At 33.4% G+C, this 26,518-nt stretch overlaps 1 protein-coding gene across 1 annotated transcript; it reads left to right on the top strand.

Annotated features, from left to right (window-relative positions):
- Positions 1–274: 274 nt before the first annotated feature.
- Positions 275–25,266, top strand: LOC105211640 (protein late bloomer). Its single transcript, XM_011183171.3, has 6 exons — positions 275–422; positions 1,093–1,182; positions 23,619–23,783; positions 23,924–24,100; positions 24,278–24,451; positions 24,571–25,266. Exons 2-6 carry the CDS (start codon positions 1,123–1,125, stop codon positions 24,649–24,651), a joined length of 657 nt encoding a protein of 218 aa, XP_011181473.2. The 5' UTR covers positions 275–422; positions 1,093–1,122; the 3' UTR covers positions 24,652–25,266.
- Positions 25,267–26,518: the final 1,252 nt, after the last annotated feature.

Raw genomic sequence — 26,518 nt, 5'->3', positions numbered from 1 at the left:
GCAAATATTTCCTACAGACTCATCGCGCTCACTGTGAGTAGTGTCAAGTGTTAAGAATAGTTTGCCTTTGCATGTTTCATTCTCAATAAATTCCATGCGAAATTTGCTCAGCCAACTGTTTGTTGTTATAGTACTCTCAAGCTGTTGGAATCGCAAGTAACTATATAAATACAAATATAAATGTGTGCAAATGTAAAGACAGAATCAAGACAGCTAAAAAGTGGTGAACACAATTTCTGTTGAGACAAAAAGCAAAAGCGAAAAATCTAAATCAAATAGGCAAAAGCATCAAGCAAAACACAAAACAAAAGCAAACGCAAATTATTAGCGGCGGCAAAATAGTCGCGTTGGAGGTGTAGGTAGTTTCAGTCTATTCGCGCTTGGCGCCGTCGATGGTTTTCCAATACGCTAGCACTACAACGGTAATAACGGTTTACTGGTGTTTAGAAATCAAATTCGAAATTTATTTCAGTGAAATGGAATTTTGCGCGCAATTTATGTGAAATGCGTTGAATACTCATAAACTGGCATGCAAATAGTTGCACTAGTGCCTAAGTGCGTTTCGGTGGAACGTGCGTGAGAGGGGACAGTGCGTGTTGAAATGGAGCGCATTATAGTAGCATAGTGCCGCATGCAAATTTATGTGAATTCTAATTTCGTTTGCTAATTTTGTTTTTTTTTTTTTTGGAAAATTTGCTGAATTTCACTGGGGAGTCGAAAGAAGCGTGTTTCCGAAAATAAACAGCGGACAATGGTCGTTCGCATGGCCATACATATATATACAGAGTGTATAAAAATATCGGCCATTTAAAAATATGCCAAAATGAATGTATTTTCCATTCGATTTTGTCATCTTTATTTGTGTTTTCGCATTTTGAACGCCTTTTCCTCGGTGTTTACGTTTACGAACTTTGCTGTGACGGTGTCTGTTTTTCGGCGATTTCGAATGTGTTTCATTTAGTTATATGTCATTATATATAAATACATATATATATATATACATATAGGTTTCGTTAAAGAAGCGCCGCGTGCAATTATTTATATATTCGTACACTTTCGATTTTATTTATTTTTTTTTTATTTTTTTTTTAGTGAATTGTAAATAAATAAATAGCATCAAGCATGGCGTGTTCAACGAAAACTCTCAAAGTATTTTCTTTGATTTGGGATATCCTCTATGCGGTGAGTAATTGAAAGTGAAATTTGTTGAAACAATTTTTTTTTAGTAAATTAAATATTTTTGAAAATTGGTTGAGTACTCGTAAATTTTCTTTCAATATTTTCGGATACTTTTATAATGATACATAATTTGACAGGTGTCAGTGACTCGACAATGCTTGATATTTTTTAATAAAACATTTATTGTAGTTTTTTAGCGACAATGTGCTGGCTATAGGTCATATATATTAATAATAAGTAATTTTTGTTTTTTGAAATTTTTGATACTATTTTGTGTGCTTTTGTCTTCTAAAATTGCCTTCATAATCTCTAGAAAGCGAAATACGAGTATATGGTTTAATTGGATTATCAGCAGAGTTCAATACAATTTTGGTTTTGCTTCTACAGAAATAACTGCATACAGAGGTATATTCTAGTTAATCAAACCAAGTAAGAGTTGAGAAAAAAAACTTTGTAAAATCTCAGGATTATAATTTGTGAGAACTAATTCCAACTTTATTTGTATTTATTTTTTATTCTAGTTTATCTTTAGTTGTGATTAAAAATATTTTGTGCAATTCATAATGAGTTAGATAAATTTTTGGCCTAGTGTTCTTGGAGATTAAAATTATTTACTGTGTTACTGTAATATACCAATTTAATATTAATACAATTATGGTTTATTTTGCATGACTTGTTGCTTTTACAAAGTCCTTTTGAACTATAAAACTCAATGTTCCTGTGTTTTATGTGATGATTGATTTCGAAACGGTTCTTCTCTATTTTATACTATATTGGCCTTCTAAAGAACTACAGACAAATGGTGGTTAATATTTGGACTACGCTCTTTTATTACATTTTTTATAGTTCTGCGCAATCAATTGTGTACAAAGAAATAAAAAATGTCTCTCAAGCAACTTCTATATTAAAATCTGTAGGGGATCTCATATATAAATACAGCAATAGCCAATTCTTTCATCGTTTCAGCCATACTAATATAGGAACTTTTAACCAAAAAAAAGTACAAATTTTTTCTATAAAAATAATATAGCTTTAACGTAATGTATTAATTAGTAACTAGTACATAAGTAATTCAAATTATCAAAAAACATCGAAAAAATTGTTATTTATAAAAACAAGAATTTTAATATTTGACTGAATTGTAAAATCAGGCTCTAATTATACTCTCGCAACAAAAGTTGCTAAAGAGAGTATTATAGTTTTGTTCACATAACGGTTGGAAACTTGGCACACTTATTTCTTGGCACCATAGGAAGGTTGCTTTCGAAAATGGTCGTAATCGGACCACTGCCACGCCCACCAAATGGCGAAAACCGAAAACACATAAAGTGCCAAAATTTGGTATGAAGGATCGCACTATGAAGGTGCACATTTGGATGTAATTTTTTTGGGGAAGTTTGCGTGGCCCCGCCCCCTACTAAGTTTTTTGTACAAACCAATAGAGCTATTTAAACCAAACTTTCTGCAGTCGTTTTTTAGCCACTTCCTAATACAGTCCAAAAATGAAAGAAATCGGATCATAACCACGCCCACCTCCCATACAAAAGTTAGGTTGAAAATTACTAAAAGTGCGTTAACTCACTAACGAAAAACGTCAGAAACACTAAATTTCACACAAGAAATGGCAGAAGCTGTACGCAGATTTTTTTACAAAATGGAAAATGGGCGTGGCGTCGCCCACTTATGGGTGAAAAACCATATCTCAGGAACTACTCGACCGATTTCAATGAAACTTGGTTTGTAATAGTTTCCTTACATCCCAATGATATGTTGTGAAAATAGGCCAAATCGCTTCACAACCACGCCTACTTCCTATATACCAGAACTTTGAAGACGATCTGAATCGTTTACTTTACAATATATGTATAAAGTAAGCACTAGTGAAGATATCGGTGCAGAGCTTTGCACAAATACTATGTTAATAGTGTGGCAGCCCCATTCTAAAAATCGCCGAAATCGGACCATAGGTTTTTAAGGCCCCAGATATCGAACACGAGGGCCTCGGTACTTCTAACCTAATATTAGGGTTTCCAACTTTCAATGGACTTTATACAATATATATGACGAATATGTGGGTCAAATTGTGTATTATATAATATAAATAAAGTTAAATAAATAAATTGCGAGAGTATAAAATGTTCGGTTACACCCGAATTTAGCTCTTCCTTACTTGTTTTGACATAATTTTCAGTTAAATAGTTTTTGAATAAATCTCACACGCCTTCCACATGTAATTATTGAATATTTAGAAGTTTTTGAATCGAAATAGTTTAAACAAATTTTATTAATTTTAATTTATTGTGATTTCCTTAATTAATTACTATGATTTCCTCACAAAAATTCACTGTTAGAGCACTCCCTTTCAAAATGCATAAAACTTTACATTAAATAATGGTAAAATATTCTACAAACTGATTTGCGGGGGCGTATGAGTAACCTACGCACTAACACAAGTAAAAGAAAACCGTCATTGGCGCGCTTTAATATTACAAAGGTGCAGCTTAAAGCCGGCTACAAGCGTTTAAAATTCGTTGAAAAACTCTCAACTCTTTATTAATATTTACGAAAATAATTGAAAATTTCAATATTTTTAAGGCATACAAGCATTGGCAGCTAATCAGAAACGCTTGAGAAAAGTCTACTCCAAATTATTTTAGAACAATATCCATGCGTTTATCTCTATTAAAATTTAATATTTACACTGCAAGCTGAATTGGCAATTAATGTACTTAACGCAACCCCACATATGTGTATATGTGTATGTACACCATGGCGTATGGGTAACTTGCACTCAATGTCAATATGAAACTGTGGCTGCAAGCGCAAAGTGCAAAGCTATTAAATTGCAACAGTTGCGTTACTAAATAAATATTGCTTGGATTTTTAAGCAACAACAACAATAAAAATATTTACAACAACAACAATAACTATAGCAACAACAACATTCACTATTACAAATCGCATGCAAAGTAGCAATAGCAAAACGATTAAACAGTAAACAACAAACAATAACAAAAATCAACTTATGCAAAGTAGTTACAAAGATTTTACACAACACTGTGTATTCGCATATGTTTGGTGTGTCTAGCAGTTGTGGCTTGTCATTCTCAACAGCTCGATCATTGACTCAAGCCACCATTCACTGCTTGCCAGTCAGACGCTCGATTCATTCATTTATTGAGCAGACTTGTGCTATTTGTTGGCGCGTGCTATTTGTTTGAGTTGTGTATTTGAAATTTACACACCTTGAATTGTCAATACAGCAACAAATAGAAGCATATAAAAATTAAATGAAAAAATGTTAAAAACATTCGCAAAACTGCAGCGGCGCACAAAGCAAAGCGTGAATAAACGTAAACAAATGGGCAACAGCAACAAAATGCCGCTTATGAAAATTAAAACTCAGACATACCTACACATTTTTAAGTGGATTTAAATACGCCGCTCTGCGCTGCGTGTGAGTTTGTGCTTAATTGCTGTTGCTGTTGTTGTTGTTGTTAGGTTTACTTCAGTTGTTGCGATTTTTACGGTTTAGTTTGCTAAGCAAATGCCGCTGATTTGTTTGACTTGCGGTTAAAGTTCTTGTTGTTTTTAGATCAAGTTGTTGTTGTAGTTTTAGTTAACTGTATACTTACGAGGTGGGCGCAAATGAAGTGTGTGCAGAGTTCAAATTACACAACTAGACAGTTCGAAGGAAAAAAGTATACAGATATATATATATCTATGTTTTTAGATTTATATAGGTACATAAATATGCACGTGTGTTCATGACGCCAAGCTACGCAATAAATTACGTTGAGTCGGAGAGTTCAGGTGGCATTTTAAATACTTTTATATTTCTGTATGTATGTGTTTATATATACATATTTTTGTGCACATAATTTTATACGCACTTTTAAGTAGCACAAAATGTTAAGGGCCAGTATTTGGTAAATCTCTTTACATACATAAATATATTAAGGTATTTAAAAGTATTTAAAATTTCAGGGCTACTTAATAAATTTAAATCGAGCATGTGCGTATGCATATAAAAAAGAAAGATTTTATTTGAAGTATATTTTCTATTGAAGTCATTAATATATTGATATATTAGCTGTCTTCAAACAACCAAACCTTGGAGAGTGATGAAACCAACAAACAGCTGGTAGAAGTCAAATAGATTGGCATATTTAAATTGAGATAGAACAGCAAAGTACATGCTGTGTTCAAAAAATAACGGGAATTTTATTCTTTTTATTTTTGAAATCTGGCGAATATTAAGACTGAGGCATCGTATACTGTATATTGTTTTTATACTCTCGCGACAAAAGTTGCTAAGAGAGTATTATAGTTTTGTTCACATAACGGTTGTTTGTAAGTCATAAAACTAAACGAGTTAGATTTAGGGTTATCTATATCAAAATGATCAGGGTGACGAGACGAGTCAAAATGAGAATGTCTGTCTGTCCGTCCGTTCGCCCGTGTAACGGATAATTTGAGTAAAAATTGAGATTTCTTGATGAAACTTGGAACACCTTGAGTTGCTTTCGAAGATGAGCAAAATCCGACCACTGCCATGCCCACAAAATGGCGAAAATCGAAAACACATAAAGTGTCATAACTAAGCTAAACCAAACTTTCTGCAGTCGGTTCTCTTACGTACCCCACCACACACCATGAAATTAGTTGAAATCGGATAATAACCACGCCCACCTCCCATACAAAGGTTAGGTTGAAAATTACTAAAAATGGGTTAACTCACTAAAGAAAAACGTCAGAAATACTAAATTTTACAGAAGAAATTGCAGAAAGAAGCTGCACTCAGATTTTTTTACAAAATGGAAAATGGGCGTGGCATCACCCACTTATGGGTCAAAACCCATATCTCAGGAACTACTCGACAGATTTCAATGAAATTCGGTATATAATATTTTCTTGACACCCTGATGACACGTGTGGAAAATGGATGAAATCGGTTCCCAACCACGACAACTTCCCATATAACTCAATTCTGAATTCCATCTCATTCCATCACTTTATAATATATACATAAGGACCCAATGAAGATAGCACAATACTGTATATGATCTCTGGCATCACTTGGGAAAAAAATTGTCGAAATCGGACTATAACTTTTCAAAGCCTCGAATATCGAATAAGAAGAATTCAGTGCCCCGAGGTAATTTTTCACCGAAAATTCCGGTAAATCTCTCAGGTATCTTAATTTAATTTAGAGGAAATATTTTTCTTTTAATAGTGTAACTTCCCCTACCTTTCATATACCTATTTATAGCATTTTCAAATTGGGTCAAATTGTGTGTTATCTTAATAAAAATATATCAATAAATTGCAATTGGACATTTGCGTATAAAATGTTCGGTTGCACCCGAACTTAGCCTTTCCTTCCTTGTTTGTTAAGAATTCAAGAACAAGCAAGGAAGTGTGAGCTTTTAAAGAACGAAAATCGCTAAGCGCATAAAAACACGTCTAACCTTAGCGACTGCTATAGACAAAGTAAGCAATGAATATAGCTGAAAATTGTATCGTACATCAGAGGCATGTGTGTCAACATAAAAAAAATACCATTATTCTCCAAACCCTTGGAATTTCGAAATTCCCGTTATTTTTTGAACAATCTCAAAAGAGTTTTAAAATCAAGCAGTTGTTTGACAGTTTTTTTTTTGGGACAGCCTTTTCTCACTTCAGCAGCTTTTTAATACGCCAAAAGAACCCTTGACATTCTTATTGCTTTTATTTGAGCTTCATCCGCAAGTGATAGCACTACAATTGCCTAAGAAAAGGATGAGCTTGGTCCCATTTATAATTTCCGAAATTGTTGAGCAATTAAGATGTCATAGTTTGCTTTACAAATAATCAGTCTTGTCATCGGTTAAGAATCTGTATCCCTCATCTTTGTGATGCTGACAATTTTCTCCATTTATATTTTTACGATCTCTTGGGACCTTAACTTGGGAGAAGCAATAGTAACTTAATGTTTCGAAAACATAACTTTCACTTCAATAAAATTCTTTATGTGCAATTCTGTGACTATTAGCTCAAAAGAATATTTTCGAAGCTAAATATTAAATATTACCAAATTTACTTTCTGAAGTGTCAATACTTCGTATATTGCGTATACGCCACGTAGATATACTTTATGCAGATACATAATCGCACAAGTGTTTATATCGTCTTTATGGCATAATATAAAACAACAATTCTCATATTTAATTTAGCCACTTTATATTGTACATATTTTTGCACTCAATTCTATTTGCAAATCTACGGTGACTACGCACGTCAACTCGCTACTTTCGTTTTAAAGTGGTTTCTAACTATTTTTAAAGCTTATGACACCCATATTTGCAATGACGTCACGGCAAATATGTGCTTAAAACAATCACAAATATATACTCACTTTGGGTGCTCTTACGTAGTATCTGTATATAGATTCGTTTGCGTATTGCTGATAGCACTTTAATTATCTGTGCTTTTGCCCTTTCGAAAGTATTTACTTTTGATTAAAAATATTTCACTCAACAAATAATGATTTGCTTATCTCCTCACTTTATTTTTGTATCTGACAAAGATGACCCAAATTCGGGGAATGCTGGAGAGAAGTGTATATATCAATATAATTATATTTATTAATTGTAATTATACAAACTATTTCATATATTTACTACGGCAGATTTGAGTTTACGGAAGTTCATATGGAATTTTGAGAAACAATAGTTTAAATATACATATTTTTGAATGTAGACCGTCCCAAGTTAGTGGATTTTCAAAAGATTATTTTTTGAAAAAAAAAAAAAAAAAATATATCTATAGTAATATTATAAAGCTAAAGAGTTTGTTTGTTTGTTTGTTTGAACGCGCTAATCTCCGAAACTACTGGTTCGAATTGAATAATTCTTTTTGTGTTGGATAGTCCATTTATCGAGGAAGGCTATAGGCTATATAGCATCAGGAGCGAAGAAACAGTGGTAAATGTGTAAAAAACGGGGGAAATTATTTATCTTTGGGGGCTTCCGTTCCTTGCGCTGCGAAAGCGGTTCAAGATTAGATACGCTAAAGATCGAGATCGGTTGTTCGTTGTGGATCTTGGAAGGTTTAGTCGGAAAATTGTAAAATTCCAAAAAGTGACTTTTTTCCATAAATTTTTTTATCAATCTATCTATAAAAAAACAATTCGGAAAAGTCGGAAATTGGCATGTGGCAACAGAGAATTTAGAATTGCAAATGAACGGTGACATCTACAATGAAGCATTGAAATACATATGCCATTACCAAATCATCAAATTAGAGATGTACTGAATCGTGCATACGACAGAATAACTTTGGAACAACAAGTATAAGTAAATGTTCCATTATTTAATGATCAGCAAAAGACAACCTATGACAGCCATTCGACACTGTAGCTTCAGTTAAACATGCAAATCTATGAAACATCTATGAGATGAGCGCAATTTTCTAGAAGCACTTGACAGAACAATGAAAGATCTGTGGAATAATAATCGTCGCTTTGGTGGCGTAATGATACTGTTATTGACAAACACATTCTGTTATTTCGAAATCAACAGCGGCGGAGGAATTGAAGATCTGCAAAGAACTGGGCAAATTCTGGTTAATACTTCTAATGGTTTGATATCAATCCGAACATTAGCCAAATTTATTGAAACTACGATTGGTTGAGTGCACGCAGATTTTTAAGTGTCAAAAATACCGATGTCGATGATTTAATCTATATGACTTAAAGTCAACTTCCGGGAGATTTGTGTTCATACACATCGATCGATCATGTTGAAAATGAAGACGAAGCTGTGAATTATCCAGTGAAATTTCTAAATTCTTTGTCATTTATTATGCTGCGCAATCTTCAAGCAGCTATCGAATAATGTAATAGTTGCAAGAATTTTTTAAATGGAATTACAAGGGGCAGAATGCTTGATTCCACGAATTTCTTTGAGTTCCAACGATTTGCCATTTCAGTTCAAACGTATTCAGTTTCCAATGAGACTTGCATTTGGGATGACAATCAACAGGTCTCAAAGACAGCCGCTGGAGGTGTGTGGCATAAATTTCATTCACGAGTTGAAAAATCATCTTCTCTGTATATTTACGCACCGGAACAGAAAACAAAAAATGTTGTTTATTAAGCTGAGTTACATTGAAAATACACAAAAAATTTGAAAAATCGCAAATAAATGTTTTCCAACACTATATAAATTCAACTTTGTTTTCAAAACAAATAATTTCACGCGGTGCAACGACTACGGAGTCAGCTAGTATAAAATATTTTTCTCTCTTTGAGTCCAATCTTGAAATGATTCTGTCCAGTACGATGGAAGATTGAAGTCTCCGATAACTTTTGTTTTTTGCAGTGATGTTTTTTTCACATAAGTGACAAACCTAGAGACATTAAAATTATTATTTTCATTTATTCTTGGAAGTAGTATCTTCCCTGGGAAGCTGTTGCTCATGAATCCAGGCTCTGACGATTTTATTTATAAACTAATATTTTGTCTGGTCTTTATATTGTACTAAAGACCTTATTAAGTATTAAAAAATGCATTAAAAAATTTTATTGTTGTTTTAGCTGTTAGATAACTTTTGTATTAAAAAAAATTAAAATTTTAAAATTTTGACTGCAAATAGTTTGTGAGCTAACAACTCTACCTCCTTCATAGTTTGCATTATTATGAAAGCAAACCTCAATTTATCTAACAATATTCGGAAATATTAAGCGCGTTTGACCATAAATGTTTAATGGATTTAAAGTGGAATAAATTTCCATTTTTTTCGCGGACATCTGGTTCAAAATCCGAAAGGCAAACATCAACTTGAACTAGTCTAACCAAAAGAACTATATTCAATGCCAAATTTAATGAATAAAAAGTATAAATAAAATCATAAAAAAAAAATTAGTTTTGCACAAAACCTCTAGGTACTTGATAAGCAATTTTCGCCGTATGAAAAGGAATAGAAATTAAAAGCAAAACCAAAATACAATATATTTAACGCTACAAAAGAGAATAACAAGCACCAACTGACTGATAATGAAAGTGAAAATAAAATTTAAAGAAAATTTAAAAATCGTCAATAAAAAAAAATAATAATAAATAATATTAATAAATAAAATAAAAAAAAAAAATACTATAAAAATCATAAAAGTAAAACTTTGGGCCCACACATATTTTTTTTTTGGCCTCACCTCTCTCTTAATTTTTTGTTGTTTTTCACGCTTTTGCCGCTGACAAATTCTAATATGAATACCCACTTGTTCGTACAACATATTTGTGTGGAATTGTAGCTGCTTTGAGCCTACGCATTTTCTTGGCGCTACGAGCAGCGACGCGCCCCCCGCATTGCGTCGTTGCCCTAATGCTCTCAACTGAACACACACACCTACACATATTTGTTTGGCGCAATGTGGCATTGTCCAAAAGACGATTAACATAACAAAAAAGTCAAGAATTTTACTCAAGTTTCGTCTAGGTACAACAACAATAACACGAAAACAAAGATTATTGACGTGAAAAACAAAAGTGTTGTTGCTGTCGGTGGTTTTGTCGAAATGGAAAGCGTTGATGTCATCACTTGTTGGCTGACTAACGTTTCGGTTGTCGTGTCTGTCGGTGCGTCTCGCCCAGCAGGTCTTAAGATTGTTGAAGACTTGAAATACATAATGTGGATGTAAACATGAGGGCACCCGGTAATGTAATTGGCCTACGCAATGGCAAGAAATATTATGTGTATTTTAATATTTATATTCAATAACTTGGCTACACCATCAGCTGGTTGCCAATGAATTTGTGGGCAACTGAGTCATAATATAATATTTATGTGGTTTGTGTGATTAGGAAATTTAAATTTTTTCATGCTGAATATTAAGAAAGCTTATTCTTTATAAGTTGCATATTAGTTTTTTATGTTCAAAAGAAGTTGCCACATATTTAAAAAATAAATTTACAAATAGGAAAAAATAAATTAAAGACAAAATAAAATAATAATAATAATAATAATATAAAAATAAAAATAATTAAATTATAGAAAAAAAAATTAAAAAAAAAAATAGAGTTGCCAAACTCCTTTAAAAAAAGTGAAATAGTCTGAAAAACATAAAATTAAGTACTCAAACCTATTTATTACCACGCAAAATGTTGAGTAGAAACGGTCAAAGCGATGCAATTTAAGTTCAAAAAATTATCTAAGAGTGTTGGCAACAAATTTCTAATAAAAAAATAGTAAAATAAATAAAACAAGAAAAAAAGTTAATTTCGGCTGTACCGAAGCTAATATACCCTTCACAGGTGCATTTCTTTTAGTAAAGACTTAAGAAAAAGTAAGTAAAAAAAGAAAACATTTTACTAATTCTTCTTAGCCGGGTTGTTTGCTGGAAACATTAAGGTTATATAGTTAGCCGATCTGAACAACTTCTTCGGAGATTATATTATTACCTTAAGCAGTAATCCATGTCAAATTTCATGAAGATACCACGTCAAATGCGAAAATTTCCCATACAAGCCCTTGATTCCAACCGTTCAGTTTGTATGGCAGCTATATGATATAATGGACCGATCTGAACAAGTTCTTCGGAGATTAAATTATTTCTATGAACAATCACTCACACCATATTTCGTGATGCTATGTAGTAAAATGCGGAAGTTTTTCATACAAGCCCTTGTTTCCGATAGTTCAGTTTGTATGGCAGCTATATGATATAGTAGTCCGATATCGGCAGTTCCGACAAATGAGCAGCTTCTTGAAGAGAAAATAACATCTGCAAAATTTCAAAACGATATCTTAAAAACTGAAGGACTAGTTCGTATATATACAGACAGACAGACAGCCCGACATGGCTAAATCGACTCAGTTCAACATACTGATCATGTATATATATACCTTATAGGGCCTCCGACGCTTCCTTCTGGGTGTTACGAACTTCGTGACAAACTTAATATACCCTGTTCAGGGTATAAAAATAAATATGTATATGTATATAAATGAGTAAAAATAATAAAATGATAAAATATGCCTAGAGCAAGGTTTCCAACTATATTCCTATTGCCCTAATATTTGAAAATTCACCACTCTGTTGTATTTTATTAAAAACCAATAATTTTCTTTCACTTTATAGTAGATAATTTTGAGAGACTTTTCAAATTGTTTCAAAATTTTCTGTTATTCTCTGAAATAAACCTCTATTTCCATTTATAATTAGGCCTTCAGAGTTTTCTTCAACTTACAGATTAATCTTCATTGTATTTATGTGTGTATCAATTAAAATATTAGGAAAACCATTTGGCTGTGTTTTTTATTGGTTTTTATTATTTCTCTTAAATATGTTTATTTTGCTTGCTCTTGGGGTGCGAATGTTTTCATTATTAAAATGTTGGGAATATTTCTTGTACAACATATGTTGCCATTATAAAATGGCAAATTTAAATAAATATATGAAATTAAGGAGAGCTATTAAACGCGCGTCCGCACAAGAATTTATATGTGGGTCGTGCACATATGAGGATTTCTTTACTCCCGCCTATACAACAGTACATTACTTATGAAGTTGTGCGTCATGCTGTTTGCTTTGTTTTCCAAAAACAATAAAAATAATGGAAAATTCGGTAGAGTATACAGTTGCTATGCATACCACGTGCCCTAAAATATTTCAGACTTCATTGAAGAGGTGGTTGCCATAGCAATTCATAACAACAACTACACTCCCACAAAATATAAACTCACATGGGATGCGTATACGCACTGTATGCTGTGATGAGCAGAGACAATAATATTTGGGTTGGGCCCAAGGTCATTTCATTATGGCTGGGGCGGAGGAAAATGCGTATATAATCTTAAATATCTGAGTGTATTTGTATATAGAGATATATGTACATTCGTAATAAATGTGCCAGAAAAATTTATTATTTTTTCTGTCAAATAGGATGTTTCAAGTTGATTTACGCTACCGATTTATTTTAAATAAGTATATATGAAAGTTTATTAGGATGTTGTTCAGAAACTAAATTAATAATTTCTAAGTTTCAGAAACTCAGTTTGAAATAAAAATTACGCTCACAGCTATCTCACTTATTAATTAAGTTAAGATGGAGGCTTGAAAAAATTCTGAGAAAAACTCTTCCCATATTAAAGTACCATCCTAATGTATTTGTTTTTGAAATCACTGTTTGGTAAAATTCAAAAATTGTTTTAAAGTAATTTGGTTGCTCACTTTAAATTATTTCTAGAGGGCTTAACAAGATTATCAGCCATCATGAGATGGCTTTTAACAGATGTAAGAGAAGAATATTTAACATATGTGCACTTATGAATGAAATTTGGCTACACACTGGTCTACATAGTATGCAGTCATATTCCATTTAAGATTTTTCAATGAAGAGCAGAATCTCAAACTCAATCTGAGAAACATTATATACAAATGATAAATAAGACTCACCTAAAAGCCACCAAAAAAAACAAATATACGCTGTGTAGGCGCCTTTAACACCATTTAGTGGCAATTATGCGGCGTATCTATCAACAAATTTAAATCTTGTTTTGAAATTTTGCCATTTGTTTAACACACAATGGCGGCGCCAAATGTGACGTTTGCGCTTAAGATAAACAATTCGATAAAAAAAAGAGGTATTAACTTTCCTTAGCATTCATTGATAAACACTCGTGTCTTTAAAATTTATATTTATGAGTCCAATGTCTATGTCATGCCATAAATTATAAGTCGAAACAAACGTCAACAATCAAGTGGCATTTAGTCATAATTATGAAAATTAATAGCAAAAGCTTTATGAAGTGTGTGAAGCTTAACAATGGCTTATCAGGAAGTTGTTGTTCGTAAACAGTTATTGCTAACGGCCATTGTAATGCAAATTCAAGTTTGCTAATAACATTGATTAGCATGATAATGTGTTACAAGTGGAGGATTATTGAAGTTATATGAAGAATGTGTTGGTAGAAATATGTATATGTACATATACACATAAATGTATATATATGTTTGTAGAATAGATCTATCTGAATAGATCTACGCATTAAGTTGAGGATGGTCTTAATTCTGGAAAACTCAAAATTAATTGTCATTAAATCAGGGTTGCATAGAGAAAATTTAAAATACGAGGTGTCTTCAAAAAATAACGGGAACTTTAAAATATCCTATTGTCCAAAGGTTCAATTGCTTTTTTTGTTTGTAGCAGCCGGTACGGTTAGACGTGTGAATTTTGTGATTTTCGTTTGTTAAAAGCTCACATTTCGTGGCTAGTTCGTGAATTCTTGGCCAAAAACCATATGTAACCAGTCCCCATATTCGTCAAACCTGAATTACGTGAGACTTTTTCCTATTTCCAAAAATCAAAAGAACCTTAAAGGGCCGTCATTTTACAAGACACTACAAGAAATAGCCAAAATTTATCAAAAAAGAATCGAGTTTGAGAATTGTTGCGACCATTAGAAGAAGTGCTGGCATAAGTGCTTAATATCGAATTGGGACTATTTTGAAGGTGACAACATTTATGGAAAAGTATTTTTTTTTAATATAAATTTCCTTACAAGTTAGACAATTATCTACTCCATGAGGAGATTATGAGTATTTATAGACGTATGAATTCGCTAAAACTTAGGTCGCTAAAATTTAGATAATGTAGTAAAGATAGCGCGGCATACCATATATATTTTATAAACCAGAAGTCCATCAACTTTCAAAGTGAATTAAATCTGATTTTGTCATCATAACATCTACAAAGTTGTTCAACATGCTTTCTTTGGATCAGGTCAGTTTTACTTTCTGATATGATTAACTAAACTGAAGTGGAGGCCGTGGAAAATATTGTTTCTAGATTGAACGTTAAGGCTAACCAAGGATCACTCTTCATTCAATTCGAAATTTTGCAGCTGATATTATAATGACTACACTCCATTTTGATGTGACATATATAGAATGTTATAGAAGTGTCGACCTTTCCCGAGTGGCAAATAGCACAATTAAGTGGTATAAATTGTAGAGACTAGCCTAAAGTCTACTGTCAACCGGATTTGTTGCAAATGCATTATAAACTCCTACCATATTTGTATTTAAATGAATTTGAAATATATCTTAACTAAATAGCTTAAAGAGTTTCTCTTTGATTTCAAGCGAAGTAAGTTACAATTCACATACAAATTGTTTAATTATAACTGGCTTAATTGCAACCGCAATAAAATTTTAAAACTAAATGGGAGAGAAATTTCTTGTAATTAGATCTAAGCGTCTGATACTTTGGAAATGCGCACAAAATTATATGCAATTAAATAAATTAAATATAATAATTTTAAAAGGTTTGTTTACATTACAGTCACGTACGGACATGTAAATTGGAGCCTAAAAGGCGAAACATAAAATGTTTACAAGTAAGGCATAAGTGAAAAAACAAATGTTAGACAACCAAAAATGTATGTAGGGGAAGTAGTTGCAATTAAATTTACAAAATATTTTTTACAATAAAAAATATTTTTTTTTTGGGCATGCGTGAGTTTTGTAGAAATATAAAATCGATTTCGAGAATTTTTATAAGAATTTTGCATAAAGCTTTGGTTGAGATTTGCTTCATTTATTTTATTTTTTTTTTTGATAATAAACATAATTATTTTTCATTAGCATCAAAATTTTATTTTTTTGGAATTTGTATAATAGCATAATCAGCAAATGCACCGCATAATTCTCCATATCACACCCGCGCACACTTCCGTTCTCCCATGAGACTAACTCTTCGCTGCGCTGTGGGCGACACAGAGTCAATTGTTGGGTTATTATTCAGTTGGGCACGTTTGTTTACAATTTGTTTAAATTGTTGTAATTTATTGACATTGCAACTTTTATATGTTGTTCTCGTTGTTGTTGTTGCATACGTTGACGTGCACTTGGCAAAGCGACGCGCTTGTGCTAACCACACAAAGTTCAATAACTATAAACCTAAATGCAATAACAATAACAAACAGCAGCATTTTTTTCATATAAATCAACGGACTGACGGAGGAACTGACTGGCCAACTGGCTAACTGAGTGAGTGAGTGACTGATTGGCAGGCAAGTAAATGTTGGCGAAAATTTCGCGCCGCACATATAGACACATGCATTCATATGCAGTAGTATAAATATTGCTGTTGAAAACCGCTAAGTGTTCCATTGACGCTGACATACATACTTCTATTTATGCAGCTATAGCGTTCTATTTTCGCGCTTATTCATGCCGCTTCACTGTTGTGGCATTCGCCAATTTGCCGAAGTGTGCCAAAAAGCAGCGCGTGCCTTTTCGCGGTGAATACTTTGCGATGTACGTTCCACTATATTAGGGTGGTCAGTCCTCTTTGAATTTTTTTATACTCTCGCAACAAATGTTGCTAATAACATAACGGTTGTTTGTAACACCCAAAACTAAACGAGTTAGATATAGGGTTATATATACCAAAGTGATCAGGGTGAAGAGTGGAGTTCAAATCCGAATGTCTGTCTGTCCGTCCGTCCGTCTGTGCAAGCTGTAACTTGAGTAAAAATTAAGATATCTTAATGAAACTTGGCACACTTATTTCTTGGCACCATAGGAAGGTTGCTTTCGAAAATGAGCAAAATCGGACCACTGCCACGCCCACAAAATGGCGAAAACCGAAAACACATAAAGTGCCATAACTATGCCATAAATAAAGCTATGGAAATAAAATTTGGTATGAAGGATCGCACTATGAAAGGGGCATATTTGGATGTAATTTTTGGGGAAGTTTGCGTGGCCCCTGCCCCCTACTAAGTTTTTTGTACAAACCAATAGAGCTATTTAAACCAAACTTTCTGCAGTCGTTTTTTTTAGCCACTTCCTAATAGAGTCCAAAAATGAAAGAAATCGGATCATAACCACGCCCACCTCCCATACAAAGGTTAGGTTGAAAATTACTAAAAGTGCGTTAACTCACTAACGAAAAACGTCAGAAACACCAATTTTACATAAGAAATGGCAGATGGAAGCTGCACTGAGATTTTTTTACAAAATGAAAAATGGGCGTGGCGTTGCCTACTTATGGTTCAAATACCATATCTCAGGAACTACTCGACCGATTTCAATGAAACTTGGTTTGTGATAGTTTCCTTACATCCCAATGATATGTTGTGAAAATAGGCCAAATCGCTTCACAACCATGCCTACTTCCTGTATACCAGAACTTTGAAGACAATCTGAATCGTTTACTTTACAATATATAAAGTAAGTACTAGTGAAGATATCGGTGCAGAACTTTGCACAAATACTATGTTAATAGTGTGGCAGCCCCATTCTAAAAATCGCCGAAATCGGACCATGGGTTTTTAAGGCCCCATATATCGAACAAGAGGACCTCGGTGATTCAAACCTAATATTATGGTTTCCAACTTTCAATGGACTTTATACAATATGTATTACGAATATGTGGGTCAAATTGTGTATTATATAATATAAATAAAGTTAAATAAATAAATTGCGAGAGTATAAATTGTTCGGTCACACCCGAACTTAGCCCTTCCTTACTTGTTTCAGTTGGATTCAGTCTAGTACTGTAATTTTAAGTTTTAAAGTGTCGGTAGATGGCGCTAAGGCAATACGGTCTATAACTAGATCAGATATAGAGTAGAAACTACTAAATGTTATTAAATTAATTTGGATTTTACTTCAGTGCAATTTTCCACCAGCCCTCTGAACCACAGCAATAACCACGAACCTTAATAAATATTGGATGCACTGAAATAAATCCTAACTAAATTAATCTTCAACCAAAATTATTGGCGAGAGAGAAGTGCTTCTGTGAAATTGTAGCCATACAAGTTTATATGACTTATTTCACTTTTTCAAATGATACTTTCATTTGAGGGTTTTAAACCACACTACATTGGAAAAAATGCTGACAAGGAGACTATTAACTATAAATACGTAAAATTTCGTTAAAAAAGGGCATTTCAAAGAAAATGGGCTCTCTCGAGGGTGACCCTCTTCTCATTATTAATGATCAAGTTTGCTATAGAAATACGTCAGATATTCGGAAGCGATCTAATTTGTCAGACTCTTGAAAAAAAAAACAAAACAACGGTAAGCTTGAAATGTCTGATAAAGGAAATATTAAATTCTTTTGATAGTCAAGCTTTCTAATTTCTATTCTTTAAGTAAAAGTAAGAGAGAAGTAAAGATTCCATGTTGATCCAAACATAAATTGGAAATGGTTTCTCTGAAATATATTTGAAGAATTCACACTCCTTCTCTTTTAAGCTTTTCATTACATGCTTATTTAAATGATAAAAAAATGCCTGGAAATAATTTTTTGATCTCAGCTGATCTCTTTGTTATTCATTATACCCGGTTCACCCTAGTACAATAGCACTATTTTGTCCACACTTTTTTGCCTTCTTCTCTCTTGCGTGACTCATATTGTTTTATTGCATTTTGTTGTAGCTGTTAATTTTAAAATATTCTGAAATCTTTTTTGAATGCGCGCATCCGTTTCACACTAATTTTCTTACATAAATATACAAGTAACTAGCGAACTTCTGCAAATATGTATCTGTTCAAGTGTCAAGTGTATTCGTGTCTCTTTTAATTCAGTTTTATTTCACTAGTTGCAGCGTTTAGTTTTAGTGCTCGTAAAGTAATTGAGCACAAGGATGGGTGCGCTTTTATTATCAGACTCATAATCATCATCACTTGTCTTTACAAAATAGATGTATGAGTATGAGTGGGTGTATCTCGTGTTTACTCAAAGCATGATCTCTGTGATCTTGTATGTAAATGTTGTGTTCAAAGTACTGTGAGCATGCCAATAATGGAACTGAGGGGGAACTTAAAGTGGGTTTCTTCAGTATATGAGCTTTTCAGAATGTTTAGCTGAATGATTGAAGAATTTTTGCAAGAATTGCCTGCAAAGCTTCATTGTCACATTTTTTCCATTTCTTTGAATTTGTATAGCTGTCATATGACAGCTGTCAAAATTAACTCACCATGAACTGTCATGAGCTTACAAACGAAATTTTACGCCATCAAAATTCATTTTAAATGATTTCCACAGTGGTTGCATGAAACACCAAAACAGTAGTTTACATTTACGTAATAACCAGTGAAATGAAGGCTACTAATAAGAATTGCACTTGACAGCCGCCGTCATCGCTTATTGCTCTTATCTAATCACAATAGTTTGCGTTATTACACATACATACATACACCTTTGAGCAATTTTCTTTATCATCGAACGTTTACTGAATCATTTCTAAATTAGACTTCGCCGCCTGGGCCATATTCAACTTCGTACCTTAGTAATTTATTGCGCCTCTGTACTAAATACGATTTTGTCGTACTTTATTTGCAATTAATCAATTGCTTACCGCAAACACTTATGTCAACAGCCTTTTCAGGTAGTATGTGTGTGAATGGATTGGTGCGCATTGCGTGACATGACAGTTAATAACTCATAGCACTAAATCGCTTTAGATTTATGGTCGCATAAAGCGTCACCGATTCTTGTTGATTGCTGTTTTGATTTTTTAATTAAAACAAAATGATTAAGTGATTTCAGTTTCACTTATGGTGGTAAGGAAGAATAAGAACGCAAGGAGAGCCGAGAATTAACGAGGCATAATCAATCAGCGACCTTCAATTACTATACTTATAGAATATGTTAATAAGATTGTTATACAGACTGTCTTCTTATTCGATGATCATACTAGTTAAGAATGAAAAACGTTTCCTTTGAATATCCAATTATCACTGAAATTTATAGCTTTGAGAGTTTTTGTTTAAAACGAGAACTTCAGAAGATTGCCTTAATTGTAACTCAACCTCAACCTAACTTTTAGGTAGATGCACTCATGACAACTGATCTATGCTAATCTATCATTGGAACACCATGTATTCCTAAAAGTGTTATGAACAATAGTAAGCTCCTCTCCGGTCTTTCTCTCTCTCATAGCTTACGGAGCAGAGTTTTTAGACTTTTTAGCGAACAAGTAAGGTTATTTATAGGAGTCTTCATTATAAAAAAAATATTAGACATGGTTCAGGAAGCATATAAAGAGTTCTAGAAAGAATTCTCTCGACATATGTATTTCGATGTCAATGTATAAAATTTTTAGTTATAAATTGGAGTGGAGTTGACTAATAAGATCGAGCTTCTTTGCGACCCGTTTGGGATCAGTTAGGTTGTGTTTGACGAAAGAGTCGAAGTTGACTGTATACATAAATGAGTTCTGTCCAAAAAAGTTTCACACATATTCAAATCCAAGATTTTGAAATCCTATATATTTTAATAATTATAAAGTAACCTTATATCAAAGAGTATATTCTCATACCTATTTGTGCGTAGCTGTCTTACATAACCCAAACAGTTATTTAGTTCTGTTCTAAGTTCCATAGTAACCATGTGATGTCAATAAACTGTTTGCTAATGTACTTTTAAGCGATTATCTGTTATCTCACAATATTAAAACATACAAATACACATGCTTCTATGTATGTAGCCGCTCTTATCGCTGACCGCAAAGCAAATAGTGACGCGTAGATTTCACTTTTCTTATCAGCACAGACAGCTTTAGCCTTAACACAGTTGCACAGAAAGAAGCAAAGAACCAACTCATTTACTTTGTACACATGTACTGAAGCAGAGTATTCGCTTTTATTATGCGGATGAGCATTAGAAAAAATTGGCGAAGCACTTATGGCCCCATTCTAAAAGCGTATATATAGTTTTAAGACAGTGTTTGTTTGCGCTCAGTAGATTATATGATCCGGCACTATGGGTATTATGTATAATTTATGTAGGTGTATTATGTAAGACTGCCGTATTTGTCGATAAAAATTGCAAAAAGGAAAAGTAGAAATTTCTAATTTGGCGAGTAATCTCAGTGAAGCTAGATTATATAATGACAATATATTTGTAGATATATACAATTATATGTCTGCACCTACACCTACTCTGTGTTTGACTCGTTTCGTTGAGCATTCTAATTCAGCATGCCTTTCTACTTATTGCACTTATTTCATTTCGAATTGACATTTTCAAATTTATATTCATTCAATGTTTCTCCATAGTTGTAAAAATGCAAAATTGCTATAAATGTTTGAATTATTTATGGCAAATTGTCGGTTTTTATTTATTCGAACAACATTTAGTTTATTTATTTTGATAGATTTTTATACCCAAACGCAACTTATGAGTGTGGTAGAAGGTGCCTATATCTTCGATTAACTAATGGTAGTTTTTAGGGTTGAGGATAAGTAAAAGTTGATTATTATTGTTTCTTTTCGTTCTTTCAATACCAAAAGCACCCCCAGTTCGTCTCTAAGAACCTCGGTCGATCGGGTTAGAATTGCAAGAATTTAACTATTGACGTCTTGGTTCTATTATCAGAACGTTTGTTTTAGAGCTAGGTTAGGTTATGTGGTTGTCAAAATGACGCACCTAGGCCTTTTGGAGGCCCATTGTGACACCACTGGGACTGTGATCCCTCACACTATAGAGTCGTCTTTGAACCACCCTATGGTCTTACTAAAGTGAGAAAGCTCACACAATTTGATATGAGCAACTTCACTCACATCCTCGAGAAAACCGCGTCCAATAGTTGCAATTCTTTTCCTATACAGAGCCTTACATCCACATAGAAGGTGTGTAATCGTTTCTTCTTCTTCTTCTTGCTGGCAGCTTCTGCAGTCATCGTTACAAGGTAACCCCAGTCTGCTGGCGTGTCTACCAATCAGACAGTGTCCCGTTAACACCCCTACAAGGGTTCTTGTGTCATTCCTCTTAAATTTATGTAAACGACAAGTGCGGCTCTTACTCCAGTCAGGCCATGTTTGGCTACTTACGGAACAAGTCGTTGATTGTTTCAATTGTGATTCAGCCATATCAACAGCATGTTTATCTATTAGGTATCTGCACGTTGCCAGAGGTATAAAAATTCCCTCTTTATTAGCATCCAATTGCATTGTTGTGCCCAATCTGGCTAATTCATTTGCTATACAGTTTCCAGGAATGTCACTATGTCCCGGGACCCATTGCAGGTGTATCGTGAAATATGATGTCATTGCTATTAGTAAATCCAAACACTCTTTCACTATCTTCGATGGTATTCTATGCGACTTTAGTGATTTTAAAGCCGCTTGACTATCCGAGAATATGAATATGTGCTTAGTCGTTAGCACTCTTTTTGACAAAACGAGAAGGCTTTCTTTAATTGCAATGATCTCTGCTTGGAAAACATTGCAGTGATCCGGTAACCGGAAAGCGATTGTGGTGTTTTAGAGCTAACTGGGTCTAGATTCAGAATTTAATACTTTTTATTTACTTATTGGTTTTTTCTTTCATCTCTTCTTCATTTTTACAAAAAAATGCTCAAAAAGGCAGACAGAAAAATTTACTATTTTTGTGAATGCTCGATTGTTCAAGCTGAATGAGTGTTTCGTTAGATTTCAGAGGTTATCAGTGCTTCTGGATGTTCCTGAGAATCGATTTGGGTTCAAAGAAATATATATATCTGAAACAAAGAAGACATTGTGTACCTTCATTTCCTAATGCTATAATCTCTAATCTAGTCAAGTAACCTCTAGTAATAATATTCATATTCTAGGTAAAGAGTATTTCTTAAAATGTATATGTATGAATTTCAGGATCCCAGTTTTTTGATTCACCCGTTCTCAGTGCCTCCTTACTTTATTTTACTTTATTATTTTTATTTGTTCTCTTCACATCTCCGCACCTTTTCCATTTTGTTTTGCATGTCATAAAATATGAGTTTGTATGGAAAAAATTGTCACAATATTGGCTATGCGCTGATTTGTTAACCCAATTTGGGTATTACTACTCAATAAATAAAAGCTATGTCGAAAGTTATTGACTTTTTCAAGCATGTTGACATATATCGAGTCCGCTAAATGGCGACAAATATGGTCGATTTTATTATTTGATTAATCTATACGCAAAATGAAGTCAGTTTTTGTTGGTTTGATTTAAGACTTCAGTGAACAGATGTCTGCCGAGTAGTTGCCATTTTTTATTTATTTAAATAAATGTTTGCCGAAATAATCAATTTTGTGTTAAATAGTTTTATTGTAAAGAAGAGTGTTGATATCTCTGATCACACAGTAATCTCATCTGTTGCTGAGTGTCAAATGTTTGTCAAATATTTTAAGCATATTTTTTAAGGAAATATAAACAGAAATCTTAGCTCTCCAAATAATAAGTAGCAAGACAGCTTTATCCGGTAGTAAATTGAACCATTTTGACCTTAACATATAAGTGCTTCCGTACGAGATAGTACTAGTCTTTTTTATGTAAACTTTAATTGGATACAAATGAGTATCTTTGTAATGCAACGAAAGCCCTTTTCTGGTATTCTGTAGAGGTTTACTTAGGTTTTTACGTGATCTAACTATCTGGTATTTTCTATGTACTATATCCACATTTCTATTGCAGCTACTTGGCTTGGCCATCGTTGGCATTGGCGCGTACGTTATCTTTGAACTGGAATATTTCAATACTGCTGCCTTCGTCATACTGGGCTTGGGCATAGTGGTATTCTTGACCGCACTGTTGGGTTCACTGGGTGCGGCACATGAAAGCAGTCAGATCTCCAAAGTGGTAAGCAAATTGTCACATTAGTAAACAAAGTAACGATTTGAGTTGTTGTTTTTTATTTTATTGAATTTGTTTTCCTCACTTTTTTTGGTTTCTCAATGTCACTGCCCTTTTATGCCGGTCTGCTATAATTGTGTGCGTAGTTCGCCATAATACTGATATTATGGGTTGTGCTGCAAATAATATCGGTGGGTTTCGTTTGGATCTTCCAAACGACATTGCTAATCAACATCAATAGCACCTTCGATCAGTTGTGGGGCAGCCCAACAGTGCCCATCAAGCCGGGCAACACCAGTCACATAGCGAACATTGAGAGATGGGTGAGTATGATGAGTAATGTTACATGGATGTATTGAATTTATTACGCATGCGCACAAGCCGCGCTACAAAATTCCATATGTGCGCTTCGTTTATAAACTATAAATCACGCATTTGTAGTAATTATAATTCATAACCGTTCGTATTTCCATATATGCTGTGCGCCATTCATGCTTTAGCTCGACTGTTGCGGCAATGTTGGCTCTAGTGATTACCTGCTGCCGCCCAATAGCTGCTACAACAGCCTCACGGACAAGCTGAACCTGGACGGCTGTCGCCAGAAGTTCCTCGACTATGTGGTCGAGCGTTGGCAAGCGTTCAATTTCTGCGCCATCGGCGTAGTGTTGGTCGAGGTGCGTATACGAGTTGTCAAAAATAAATATAAATTATTAATATTTCTGTTTTTAATTATAATTTTTTATTATTTATTATGTGCGTTGCAATTTATTGCTATACTCTTACGTAATTACAGCTGATTTGTGCCGCTTTCGCTTGGGTCTTGGCCAATAGCATTGTGAATCGTTGGCGCCGCTCGAAATACTATCCCAAATAAGCAGTTGAATGCGGTTAATTTAAATGCGCATAAAGGCCAAAGAACATTTGTACATTTGTACATACAAACAAGCACATAAGCATGTATATATATATATGTATATGTATATGTAAACTATATGAATAGTGTATGTATGTATGTATGCGTAAATGCAGTTACACACCTGTACATACCAATCAATGTATTTCTTTTATTGTTTTTGTTTTCTTTTCTTTCTTAAAATTTTGTTTTTGTAATTTTTTTGTTTTTCTTTTTGTAAACAAAGTCTTCACACAACGATATATTGTAACAGTGTTTATTCTAACGTCGAAAAATCGGAAATTGATTACGCTAGTCTACCTCAACATGCTCATAAATTAGCTAAGCTACTAAATATGTATCTACGTTAGAGACGGAACTCAGCTTAGCTGGAAAATATTGAATTACCAACAAACACACACATACATACAGTTAGCGCTATAAACACATACATATAGACGAAATTTAATATTGATTCACAAATCAAACGAAACGATGGTGCCAAACATGGTGTTCAATAGCAAGTAGATTTGAAAAATAAAAAATAATTTACAAAAAAAAAAAATAAATAAAAAAGGAAAATAAGTAAATAAACACCTACAAATAAGCAGCGCACAATTAACTAATTATATTATTATACAAAGATATAATAAAATTTTTCTATGCATAATTGCGCTGTATTGTTGTTAACATAGCTTAAGTCGTTAATAAATGTAATTTTTTTTTAATTATGCATGTCAAATAACAATTGTAATTTCATTTGGGGAAACAATGCAGTTTTACCCACTACAAAGTCAACAAAAATAATATAGAAATTTATGAAATGTACATGTTTTTATAAAAGGCAATAGATGGTTTGTAAAATAATTGCATTTGCTCCAACTAAATATGTCTACCAAATTTTATATACAAATACTGTTAAAAATGAAATTAAAATAAATAAATAAATGACCGAAAACGATGAAAAACGATGATGTTTTATTTAATAGGAAGAAAAAAAAAATTTTGAAATTCAACAATGAACAATAAAAAATAATTATTGATTAAAATTTATCTGTTAGAATTTATCAGATAACATAATGATTGCCTACTTTTCAGCGCAAAGATTAAAAACAACTCTAGAGAACACAATACTAAATTATGTGGTCGAATATCACACATTAGCGGTGGAAATGTTCAACACACACATATTCATGTTTTTCACATATGAATTTTTGCGCTCTCTTGTTTAGTCGCCGCCTGCTTCTCAATATAATCTATATGTTCCAGCTTCCGACCTGAGATATCAGATCTTTTAGAATAGATCTCATTTTTATATGGATCATTGTAATAACCAACGAGTGATACTATAAAGTGCTCAGTCTTTACGGTGATTCCAGAAAAAGTACCGTCATAACTCGTTCCAAACAAGTATTTCATCCATATATGTTCAAATAATCTTGGTTAGTGTATTTTCTGTTCTCAATAAGTTAAAGAGATAAGTTAAACAGCCAAAACATGGTCGTCTTGGGTCCTGTCATCAAGCAAACAGTCGGCGCACTCGCGTCTTGACTCCCACGTCACTATTGACAGTCATAACTTCAAAGTAGTAGATAATTTCGTATACCTGGGAACCAGTATCAACAACACCAATAATGTCAACCTCGAATTCCAGCGCAGAATAACTCTTGCCAACAGGTGCTACTTTGGACTGAGTAGGCAATTGAACAGTAAAGTCCTCTCTCGATGAACCAAAATCAAACTCTACAAGTCGCTTATCATTCCAGATTTACAGACCTCAGAACATTGGAAACGGCGAATACCGCAGACGATGGAATAATGAGCTGTATGAGTTATACGACGACATTGA

Source organism: Zeugodacus cucurbitae, chromosome 6 (genome assembly GCF_028554725.1).
Source record: "Zeugodacus cucurbitae isolate PBARC_wt_2022May chromosome 6, idZeuCucr1.2, whole genome shotgun sequence".
Taxonomy (NCBI): domain Eukaryota; kingdom Metazoa; phylum Arthropoda; class Insecta; order Diptera; family Tephritidae; genus Zeugodacus; species Zeugodacus cucurbitae.
The sequence above is the reverse complement of the archived record's forward strand: the minus strand, read 5'-3'. Positions and strand labels throughout refer to the sequence as shown.

Coding starts and splice junctions, on each gene's coding strand:
- LOC105211640 (XM_011183171.3), top strand. CDS start 1,123: ATGGCGTGTTCAACGAAAACTCTCAAAGTATTTTCTTTGATTTGGGAT. Junction 1,183..23,618: donor TTTGGGATATCCTCTATGCG/GTGAGTAATTGA, acceptor TTTCTATTGCAG/CTACTTGGCTTGGCCATCGT. Junction 23,784..23,923: donor GCAGTCAGATCTCCAAAGTG/GTAAGCAAATTG, acceptor TTGTGTGCGTAG/TTCGCCATAATACTGATATT.